Here is a 12,046-nt window from a genome sequence, read left to right on the forward strand (position 1 = left end):
CAGTGGTGAACCTGACTCCCTTTGCTCACTAGTTATTGTTCTTTGTATCTGGTCTCCCAGTTACTCGGGCTCCCACCCACTCCTGCCACTTCTGAGGACATGGCCTCTGGAGGCTCTTAGCAGTTCCTTGGAATCCGGCATGATGAGGCTGGCAAGGAAAGAAGATGGCATAGGAAGTGGCTTTGCTGGTTTTGCCCTTTTCTTCTCTGTCAGAGATGTTGCCTTTGGTGCATTTTATAGCAGACTCAGTGCCACCTTGCACTTGATGTTTGGGGCTTGTTCTGCTTGCACCCTGGGTTTGGGATTAAGCAGTTCATTACTCTGGGGTGTGTTTTTTTCTCCTGCTGGTCAAATAATTAATTTATCGACTTTCTTACTACGTTGAGAACAAGTTTTAGGAAATTCATTGTGATGATTTTGCCTTACAATGAATAATGCAAGCAGCAGCCTTTAATGTGGACTTGGGAAAATCAGTTTCCTGAAGCTTACCATACAGAGCATGTACAGTTCTGAACTTCAGAGAAACCCTAGTGCAGCCTTAGTCACCCCTCCCCCTTTTCAGTAGGATCTTCTGTGGCCATCGATGGGTTAGAATTCACTACAAGGTTGTACATGAACTCTTTTTTTCCTTTATAACCTGCCCTACTTCTGGAGACAGGGTCTCACTCTGGAGACCAGGCTGGTCTAGCACTCAGAGATTGACTTGCCCCTGCCACTAGAGGGCTGGGATTAAAGGTGCAAACCCCTGCACCAAGAAAGAGATACCATTTTTTCTTAAAAATTTATTTATTTATTTTGTTTTTTTGAGGCAGGGTTTCTCTGTCTAGGCTTGGTATTTATTTTTATTTTTTGTGCATTGGTGTTTTGCCATGGGTTTTGGGTCCTTTGAAACTGGAATTATAGGTAGTTGTGAGCTGCCATGTGGGTGCTGGGAATTGAACGTGGGTCATCTGGAAGAGCAGTGCTTATAACCACTGAACCATCACTCCAGTTCCTAAGATACCACTTTTAAAGATTTATTAGTTTTACTTTCTGTGTATATTTTCCTGTACCCTATGTACATGCATTGTGTGCGTTCCTGGTACCCACAGAGGTCAGAAGAGGGCATTGGATCCCCTGGAACTGGAGTTAACAGATGATTGTGAACCACCATGTGGGTGCTGGGAACTAAATTCATGTCCTCTGGAAGAGCAGCAGGTACTCTTAACTGCTGAGTTCCAATGGAATCTTTCTTAACCTGAAGCAGTTTTGTCTCAGTGTCCCTAAGTGCTGCTGGGATACAGTTTGTTTTGTTGATTTGTTTTTGAGGCAGAGTGGCACAGCGTAGCTCTGGCTGACTTGGAACCTGCTGTGTAGAGCAACTTGTTGTCCCTCATAGAAATCCACCTGCCTCTGCCTCCCAAGTGCTAGGAATTGAAGGTGTGGGCCACCATGCCCAGCCAGTACTTGCTCTTAACCAAGAAGCCATCACTTCAGCCCTTTGTTTTGAAACAGATCTCAGATGACTTATTTTATCTATTAGTGTTTCAGTACTTCTCAAATGTAAGACTATTTAAAGATACCACAGTACTATTATCATCATAATTACACCAAAATGACTAATTCTTCCCTTGTTTTTAAACATGAGTGACTGTTCAAAGCTATAATCCTAAAATACTTTTATTTCTTTCCTTAAAAAACAGGTCTGCTGTAGTGCAGTGCTGGAAGAGGCCAGAAGAGGGCCTAGATGAGTAGGAGCTGGAGTTAGGGGCAGTGGTTGTGAGCCCTCTGCTGCAGGTGCTGAGAACTGAACGCGGGTCCTCTGCAGGAGAACTGACTTGCTGAGTTGTCTCACCAGCCCCATGTGGACAGTTCTTTTCCCTCTCAAACCCAGAGCCTTATATATAGGCTCCATTGTTGAGCTAATTCCCCAGCCCTTGAGCATCTTACATTGATTGATTTCATATTTTCCTCCCTTTTTTTGGGGGGTGGTAGTGGTGCGTGTTGGCTGGGTCCTTTCCTGTATTGTAGGGATTCTGCATTCTAACCAATCTCTGCTGCTTTCCTCAAGGTTATACCACAGCCCTGTGATTTTTGTTTGCTTTGGCAGAGATTGAACATACATCAGTTGTAAATTCTGTCCCCTCCTTCCTTTCCTGGCACTCCAAGGACACAGATAGCTCAGGGTATTAGCTTTTTCTCTAGAGACCAGGAGCCCAATGTGTTGGCTCACAGTTGTAATTCAGAGACAGAGAGGCAGGAAAATTGCTGCAGGTTCAAGGCCAGTTTGTTCTCCATAGTGGCGTCCAGGAAAACCAAACCTGTCTCACCAGCCTTCCCCAAGAAAAAAAAGCGGTCAGGGTGTTTGGTCAACTGTTGTGCTGGCTTAGGGATATTTTGTTTTGTTTGTTTCCCAAGACAGAATTTTTCTGTATAGCCCTGGCTGCCTTAGAACTCACTCTGTAGGCCAGGTTGGCCTCAAACTCTTGAGATTTGCCTGCCTCTGCCTCCTGAGTGCTGGGATTTAAAAGGAGTGCACCACCACCATCTGGCTGATTTTGGGTTTTTAGCCATCTTTAGTAACTAAAATTTATAAGTCAATTTCATAACATAAATTAATTGCATATTAGATTTTTTTCTTTAATTTCTAGAGGTTTTTTTTTGTATTTTAGAATTTTGCATTTCATGTGTATGAGTATTTTGTCTGCATGTGTATATATATGCACAGTGTGTGTCCCTGGTGTCTGTGGAGGTCAGACGAGAGCATCATGTCCCCTAGAACTGGAGTTAACAGAGGATTGTGGGCCACCAATCTGAGAGCTGGGAACCAAAGCCTGATTTTCTGCAAGAGTAACTAGAGCTCAGCCACTGAGCGCTCCCCCCTCCTCCCAGCCTCAGAATCTTGTTTGCTAAGGAGAAGGCAAACTTTGCAGTGACTGGTGGGTGCACCTGGTGCTCCAAGGGCTCAGGAGGGTGACCTAGGACAGTTACCAGTGTGAAGCCAAACTGGGCTGTTTTGGAAGATACTGTTTCAAAAAAATAAATAGTTAACCAAATTGATAAAAAAAAAAAACAACAAAACGAAACAAAAAACTTTTATATCAGCAGAGGAGGATCCCCTCCTACCTCTGATTTGAAGTAGGATATCATGTAGCCTAGGCAGGTTAGACTTTATGCGGCCAAGGACAGAATGACTGACTTTCCTGCAGCTGGCTTTTGAGTGCTGGGATCATAGGTATTTCCTCATGCTGCAGATTTTATTGTTTTGAGATAGGGTCTTGCTATAGCCCTGCTCAGCCTCAGAATATTGGTCTCCCACCTTAGCTTCCAGAGCACTAGATTAAAGGGGTGAGTTGCTGTGCCTGGCTAATTTTGATCTTTGTGTATATATGTATGCTGGGATTTGAACCCAGGACCTTGTGCATGCTGGGCAAGTACTCTTGTCACTGAGCTATACTCCCAGCTCCTGGGATATGGCCTTCTAGCTGTAGACAAAGCGGAATTAGGTAGAAAACTTGATGAGTTATTTTCTTTAGTAGGATGTAGTTCTGTTGTCTTATTTCAAGAATGACTCAGGGAGGATTGTTGTATGAAGTGGGAGGACTATGCAAATGAAGCATGTGGCAGTTTGTTGTTGTTGCCTATGAGACCAGTTTCAAAAGGTGAAATTAAAATTAAACATTTCTGTTAATCCAGCTAATGAGGGAGAGGTTGAGAGAAATTAACTTTTAACGTACCGATGCTTCTTGATTTTGGCTACTAGGGACTGAACCCACTCATCATGCAAGTGAAGCCTGCTCCTCCACGAGGTGCTTCTTGGGCTGCCCTACTGTTACTGTGGTGCTGGGCAGGCTGATATGGCTCCACGTGGTTAGTGATGCTCTGGAAATTGGGTAGCAAGTTTCTTGCGGCGCTGAGGGATTGGTTTAGACTAGGAAGGTCTTCTTTTCATCTTTTAGGAAGCTGCAGCTGTAAATTCCATGAAACAAATAGTCTCGGTTTTGTTGCCTTATAAATCAAGTCCCTAGAACATAACCTCTTTAAAAATATTTTAAGCTGGCCGGGCAATGGTGGTGCATGCCTTTAATCCCAGCACTCGGGAGGCAGAGGCAGGCGGATCTCTGTGAGTTCGAGACCAGCCTGGTCTACAGAGATAGTTCCAGGACAGGCTCTAAAGCCACAGAGAAACCCTGTCTCGAAAAACCAAAAAAAAAAAAAAAATTTTTTTTTTTTAATCTGGGCAGTGGTAGCACATACCTTTAATTTCAGCATTCAGGAAGCAGAGGCAGGTGGATCTCTGAAGCCAGTCTGGTCTATAAACAAGATCCAGGGCTCTTTTACACAGAGAAACCCTGTCTCAAAAAACCAAAAAAAAATTTTTTAAGTTTAATTATGTATATGTGTGGCTATGCACATGTGAGTGAGTACAGGGGCCTGTGGAGTTAGCAGGACCAGATCTGCGGAGGCTGGTGTGACACATGCTGTGGACTTGACATTGGTCTTAGGGATTGAACAGGGAACAGATCATACATACTCTTGACAGCTGAGCCACCTTTCCAGCCCGGTACACACACACACACTCATTCTTACACTCTCACTCCCTCTCTCAATTTTTTATGTGCAGGAGTGTTTTGCCTGCCTATATATTTGTGCACGATTTGTGTGCCTGGTGCCTGTGGAGGCCAGAAGAGAATCCTGGATCTGGAGTTATAGATGGTTGTGTGGTACCATGTGGGTGCTGGGACCCAACCCTAGGTCATTTGAAAGAACAGCCTGTCCTGTGCTCTTACCTGTTGAATCATCTCTCTAGCCCCTAAAGACTAACTGACATTCTTCCTTCCGTTCTTCCTCTTTCTTTTTCTTTTTTCTCTCTCTCTTTCTTTCTTTTTCTGGGAGTGGGGAAGTTGATGTTTTGAGACAGGGTTTCTCGGTATAACCCTGGCTGTCCTGGAACTCACTTTGTAGATAAGGCTGGCCTCAAACCTGGAGATCTGCCTGCCTGTTTCCCAAATACTGGGATTAAAGATGTGGGCCACCACCACCCGACAAGACTTTTTTTTTCCCTCAAATTTTTATCACCCACCCACCTATCTATCTATTTCAGTCTACTTGTTTAATTTTGGGGGTGGGGTTTCAAGACAGGATTTCTCTATGTAGCCTTGAGTGTCCTGAAACTCACAGAGATCCGCCTGCCTCTGCCTCCGAGTGCTGGGATTAAAGTCGCGCCACCACCACCCGGCTACTGGTGATAACTCTTAACCTTCTTGTCTGTATCTCCTGAGTGTCTGGACTGTAGTCATATGTTACCAGACCACACTTGAGTATTTTAAAGCCGCTTCAATTTTATTTTTGGTTTAATAATCTTTGTTACAACGTAAATATGACTGAGAACTTTTGAGGGGTTTGTTTTAGTTATGTGTTCTGGAAAAGTTAATTTAGTTTCAGAAATACAAATGAGAGAAAAATAATGATATGGCAGCCAGGCAGCGGTGGCGCTCGTTTTTAATCCAGCACTCGGGAGGCAGAGGCAGGCGGATCTCTGTGAGTTTGAGGCCAGGTTGGTCTACAGAGTGAGTTCCAGGACAGCCAGAGATACACAGAAAAACCCTATTTCGAAAGAAACAAACCAAATCAAGCAAGATGTGCAAATATTTGTCTCAGAGAGTATAAAACCTGTTAAGTGCAAATGAGCTTTCGAAGATTGTGTGATACTGTGTGTATTGTAGTGGGAGCCATTTAAATAGCTATTTTGGGAACTGGGGAGATAACTCAGTTTGTAAAGTACTTGCTGTTCAAACACAGAGACTGGTGTTTGACCCCTAGAACCTTCACGATGCTAGACACCCTTGTGATCTCCTTGCTGGTTTCCCATCTAGCCTGATCAAGCTCGATACCCTGTCTCAGAAAATTCTCTGGCCTCCGCGCACCATGAACATTTACAAATAAGTACCCCCCAACAAAAAGCCACTTTGTAGTTCATGTTCCATACATATATAATGTAAATTACTTTAAAAGGAAACATTGTGGGATGGTATTGATACACAAATAACTTTACTTCATTTTTTTCCAGATATGGCCGCGTGGAAAGTGTCAAAATTCTCCCCAAGCGGGGGTCTGAAGGAGGAGTGGCTGCCTTTGTGGATTTTGTGGACATCAAAAGTGCACAGAAAGCTCACAACTCAGTCAACAAAATGGGAGATAGAGACCTACGCACGGATTATAATGAACCAGGCACTATTCCAAGTGCTGCTCGGGGATTGGATGATACAGTTTCCATAGCATCTCGTAGTAGAGAGGTTTCTGGGTTCAGAGGAAGTGGTGGAGGGCCAGCTTATGGCCCCCCACCATCACTTCATGCACGAGAAGGACGCTATGAACGGAGACTCGATGGGTAAGTTCCAAGGTTTTTGTAGGCAGGTATTTTGTATTTGATGTGGTGAGAAACAGAAACTCAAATTTAGGGGCCCCAGATGGATTTAAAGTTTTGGGCATTCTCATGTTTCCTATTTTGGGTTGGAAACGGAAGTGATGTCTGTCCCAGTGGCTGGTACTTCATGGAACCATAGAGGATATTTCCTGCAGCAGATGGATATCTACTCCTGAGCTAACGTGGTGGAAGAGGTCTTACAGCAGCATCAATTTTGGAGTTACCTGGCTTCTAGAAGGAAGTATTTCTCCTGTTGGATATTATCAAGGCCTTCCTTGGATATATCCTTACTACCAGATGGAGCTATTTGGATACTGGTTTTGTCTTCGGGCTATGTGGAATATTTCCGGAATATCAGAGCCTGCAGATCTTTTACAAGCTGATAAGCACCTCTCAGTTTTCATTATGCAAAGTCTACAAACAAATTGGATTGTCACAAAATATCTAGCAGATCGTTGATTCAACCATTTGGATACTACAACCAATACTTGAGCATGGAAATGTGTACCTGGGTAAGGAAAAACAAAGGCAATGCTGGATTTTTCCCTTTTGGATATATTCAATTTCTGTGGAATTACACTCGATGGAATGGGGAAATAGGAAAGATGGACATTCGTAAATGCTGGAGTACAGCTGCCTCCTAACTGCTGGAATGTATGGGATGCTACCAGCTCAGACTCCATTAGCCGAGGGGAAGAGGATTACTGTCCACTTCTTAAGCAGGTTGCCACCCTGTTGAAGGACCTTTAGCTTTGAACACAGCACTGTCAGTTGTGGATACAGCAGTCATATTGACTGGGCTGGATGTCTACAAAAGTGGACAGTTGTCAGCAACTTTGTTCTTCACTCACTGGAATTGTAGAGAGATTTTCCTCGATGCCAGCTGCCTGATCGTGTTTAGGGCTGCAGATTTTTATGAATGTGGATCAATTTATAATTGTCTACTATCTCAAGAAAGAAGTCTGGGGGTTTGAGAGTTACAGTTTGTCTGGGACTACTTGCTTCCTGTGGAATTATTTGTCTGGTCACTAAGATTTTTTTTTTCTTGTGGTTCATCTAAATATCATTTGACACCCTTGCCCACTAAGAAGGTGGATTACCCCCGTAAGAGGGGCCAAAATTGGGGAAGTTATGTTCACAATTCTCTCCTTAGATTTAATTGGGATTATAGGTCGTGTTTCCACAGTTGGAAAAGGTTGGTATGTCCTGACCTGTGTATATTAGCCCCTCTTCTAACCCAAGTCACACCCTTTCTTTCCCCCACTAACTTTAGATGCATTTAGTACTAATAGATGAATCCAAGACTAGCAGTCAGATCTGCTTCTCTTATGCCTGCCTCTGTATCTTCTTAATGGATAAGAGCTGCACATGCTTATAAAATGCCAGCTGTAGCAGTAATTGTCTATTGCTTCTGTTACATCATTAATTAAGGCTTTACCAATTAACATTTGGTAGTGTGCAGAACTGACCTATTACGATGTTTTCGTGTAAATCTAAAGGAAACCTTGTTAGACACTGAAAATGTTCAAGTTTCGGAGTTGTAGTTAATGAAAAAGGAAAATAATGTTATTTAATACACTTCAGAAGAAAATATAGTACTTATCCCCTCTCCTTTTGCCAGCTTAGTTTTCCATATTGGCAGCAAAAAAAAAAATGCAAAAATAGCCTATCAGGAGTCCATGGAGATGGCTCCGTAGATAAGATGCTCTCCATGGGACCACAAAGACTGGACTCAGATCCCTAGCACCCAGTGACAGCCTGGCATGGTGATGTGCAGCCGTCACTCCCATTGGGGAGCTGGAGACGGGGACTCCTGTTGCTTATTGGGCAGCCAACTTAGCTCATTTGGCTAGCTCCAAGTTCAGTGAGCGACCCTGTCTCAAAAACTAAGATGTAGGCTGAGTGCAGTGACATACCTCTTTAATCCCAGTACTGGAGGCAGAGGCTGGTGAGAGTCTGTGAGTTCTAGGCCAGCCTGGTCTATACAGTGAGTTCCAGATCAGCCAAGGCTACAAAATGAGAATGAAAATAAGGCATGAAATGGTCGAGGAAGGTACACCTGGTGTGTGTCTTCCACATGGCCTTGGATTCATGGAGATGCACATGTGTGTACAGACACATCCACACGGTCTAGGATAGTAGGGCTGGTACTAAGTGAGATGCTGAGGGAAAGGGACTGCTAATGGAGATACTGGGAATCTGGGAATGGACTGAGAAAATGATGGTGATAGAAACGTTGATTCTAGCCTTGTGGGAGAGATTCTAATTTTTTATCTCTCAAGATTCTTTCTTTCTTTTGATAGAAGATTGATAGTGGGTGAGATTGTAGAACAGCTCCAGTGACTTGTGCCCATGCCCTGCAGAAGTAGAGAACTTAGAATTTCTTAAGAGAGTAGGGCCTTTCCTTTCTTCCTTGTTTTCCCGTTGGTTTTGTTGTTTTTTGAGCCAGAGTCTCACTGGCATCACAGTCACAGAGTCTCACCTGTCTCTGCCTCCCATGAAGGGTCTGGGCTCCCATGCCCAGTGTCTGAGTTACCACACAAGCCCGTGTACACTCTTATACATGCATTACATCCTGTACTCTTGGGCTGGTGAACATCAACACCCTAACTAAAAATCTCAGGGAACTGAGGATGTAGCTCAGTGGTAGAACATTTGGTCCACATGTCCAGAGCCCTGGATTGGACCTCAGAACTGCAAAACCAAAGCCAGTATTGTTAAGTCAGGTCATGACTAATAGCTGCTCACAAGTAGCTCACCGTTGCCAGCATTGCCAGTTTTATCTTAGGCACCTTTGATACGCTCAAAGCCAAGAGAACCTATTTCTTCCAGTCGTTAAACACATATATTAAGAAAAACTAGTCATGGTATAAGTACTTAAAAATTACGTAGCAGCTGGGAGATAGAACAGCTTTCAATCTTAGGTAAAGTTATGCAGACAGTGTTATGCAACATCCCAATATTTTGATATCTTAATTATTTTTAAGCTGCCATTCTCATTTTTAAATATACTTGTTTGGGCAATTTATATAGCTTAGTAATTTATTCAGAGGACCCAAGCATCAAAATTAATGAGAGGCCTGATAGTTGTGAGATGTACCTTACAGCACTGATTCCTAGGGAGAGTGAAGCAGTAGGATTGAAAGCTCAGATCTAGGGCTGGAGAGATGGCTCAGTGGTTAAGAGCACTGCCTGTTTGTCTAAAGGTCCTGAGTTCAATTCCCAGCAACCATATGGTGATTTACAACCATCTGTAATGAGATCTGGTGCCCTCTTCTGGCTTAGAAGCATGAATGTAGGCAGAACACTGTATACACAATAAATAAATAAATCTAAAAAAAAAAAGAAAGAAAGGAAGTTCAAATCTAGCCTGGGCTGTATAGCAAGACCCTGTCTCTAGGGGGTGAAAAGTTTAGGAGTAAGAAAACACTGCATTTGAATTGTTTGGTTTGTTTGGCAGTCTTCCTACTGCAGAACGTGGGCTGTCAAAGGCGTCAATGTTTTCCTCAGTGCAGTACACAGATGTGTTCTGAAATAAACTGCAAGTAAATAGAAATATAGTGTATGTTTTATTCAGTTGAAACTGTAAAAAAACCTCCAACATTAAGCTGGGCCTGGTGGGTGCATTCCCTTTAATCCCAGCATTTGGGGCTGATCTGAGTTGGAGGCCAACCTATCATGGTATAAACTGGGTATTGTGCATTGTGGACACACCTGGTGCTTAGGAGGTGGATACAGGATTAGAAGTCATCCTTATATACATACATAGGGAGTTTGAGGTTAGCCTAAGCTATGAGAGTGTCAAAAAAAACTAACAACAACAAAACCCCCCAAAACAACCAAACAATGGTATTCACAACACATACACACACCCTTTTATACAAGTTGAAAAATCTCCCATAAAGGGATCATTTGACATGCAGAACACTACTGAGGAAGGCCAGCCCAATATAAGTAAAAACAATGCTCACTAGTGAAGTTTTCAAGTCAAGTAAAATGTTGAGCTTGTCAGTGTTTGCTTACTAAGGTCCGTGCTGCGTAGAGAGTGATGAGGTGCAAAGACAACTCTGAAATGGATGTTTGCATGACTTGCTTTCAGTTTTGCTTGCTCCTTTCTGATTAAATATTTTCCCCTCCTAAATGCAGGGCTTCAGATAACAGGGAGCGTGCTTATGAACATAGTGCCTATGGACACCATGAACGGGGGACAGGAGCATTTGATCGGACGAGACATTACGATCAGGATTACTATAGAGACCCTCGAGAGCGGACTTTACAACACGGGCTCTATTACACTTCTCGGAGTCGAAGTCCAAACCGCTTTGATGCTCATGACCCCCGATATGAACCTAGGGCTCGGGAGCAGTTTACACTGCCCAGCGTGGTACACAGGGATATCTACAGGGACGACATTCCCCGGGAGGTACGAGGCAGAAGGCCAGAGCGCAGCTACCAGCACAGCAGGAGTCGGTCACCACATTCGTCCCAGTCTAGAAACCAGTCTCCGCAGAGGCTGGCTAGCCAAGCGTCTAGACCCACCAGGTCCCCCAGCGGCAGCGGCTCTCGAAGTAGATCCTCCAGTAGCGAGTCGATGAGCAGCAGTACCAGCACCAGCACCGACAGGTAGGTGCAGCCATCTGTCTGCTCAGCGTACCCATCGTGCATTCTCAGATGCTCGGGGCAGGGCTAATGGTGTTGATCGTAGCACTTTCTCTCTCTCTCTCTCTCTCTCTCTCTCTCTCTCTCTCTCTCTCTTTTATTTTGGTATTTTTCAGGACAGGGTTTCTCTGTGTAGACCTGGCTGTGTTGGAACTCCCCCTGTGTACCAGACTGGCCTCGAATTCAGAGATTTGCCTGCCAGGTGCTGGGGTTAAAGGTGTGCGTCAGCATTGCCCAGTGGTACTTCATTTTTGAAGAAAGTAATCTTAGATTTATGTTTAATGAGTAGCATGCAGGCATTGATTGAATTAACCAGAATCTAGCTGATGGTTTACCAGTGCTGTTTTATCCCTTACATGTTTGAGGTTAAATTGCTAAAAAGGAAGAGAAATAGTGACAGGAACCTGGTGAGGCAGATTTTGTGACAGTGAATCTTTCTTTTCTTTTCTTTGTGGGTGGAGAAGGAAGTGCTGTGAGACAGGGTTTCCTCTGTGTAGCCCTGACTGTCCGGGAACTCTCTCTGTAGATCAAGTTGGCTTTAAACTCACGGAGATCGGGCTGGAGAGATGGCTCAGCGGTTAAGAGCATTGCCTGCTCTTCCAAAGGTCCTGAGTTCAATTCCCGGCAACCACATGGTGGCTCACAACCACCTGTAATGAGGTCTGGTGCTGTCTTCTGGCCTGCAGACATACACAGACAGAATATTGTGTACATAATAAACAAATAAATATTTTAAAAAAAAAACCTCATGGAGATCCTCCTGCCTCTGCTCCCAAGTGCTGGCATTAAAGGCGTGCATCACCATGCCTGTCTTATTTCTATTTAAGTGTGTGGCGTCAGCTTCCCATTGTGGATGAGCATTTCTCAAAGCTGTTGGGTAAATGTGTTGTAGAATACGTTGTTCATTGCCATTGGGCAAACCAGCTTTAATTGTATTTTATCACTGCAGTGTGCTTTACCACATTTTATAAATGCATTCCT

General features: G+C 43.8%; 1 protein-coding gene across 3 annotated transcripts in view; it reads left to right on the top strand.

Moving 5' to 3' along the window:
* Spen (spen family transcriptional repressor) overlaps positions 1–12,046 on the top strand; it is a 76,721-nt gene that overhangs the window by 8,264 nt on the left and 56,411 nt on the right. For all 3 annotated transcript variants that reach the window (XM_041651679.1, XM_041651677.1, XM_041651678.1), the window contains exons 2-3: positions 6,050–6,370; positions 10,553–11,029. In XM_041651679.1, coding sequence (XP_041507613.1) covers positions 6,050–6,370; positions 10,553–11,029 — 798 coding nt within the window. The remainder of the gene's footprint in view (positions 1–6,049; positions 6,371–10,552; positions 11,030–12,046) is intronic.

The sequence above is a fragment of the Microtus oregoni genome, unplaced genomic scaffold (assembly GCF_018167655.1).
Source record: "Microtus oregoni isolate MIOR12 unplaced genomic scaffold, Mior012 000005F_ref0000423, whole genome shotgun sequence".
Classification (NCBI taxonomy): Eukaryota; Metazoa; Chordata; class Mammalia; order Rodentia; family Cricetidae; genus Microtus; species Microtus oregoni.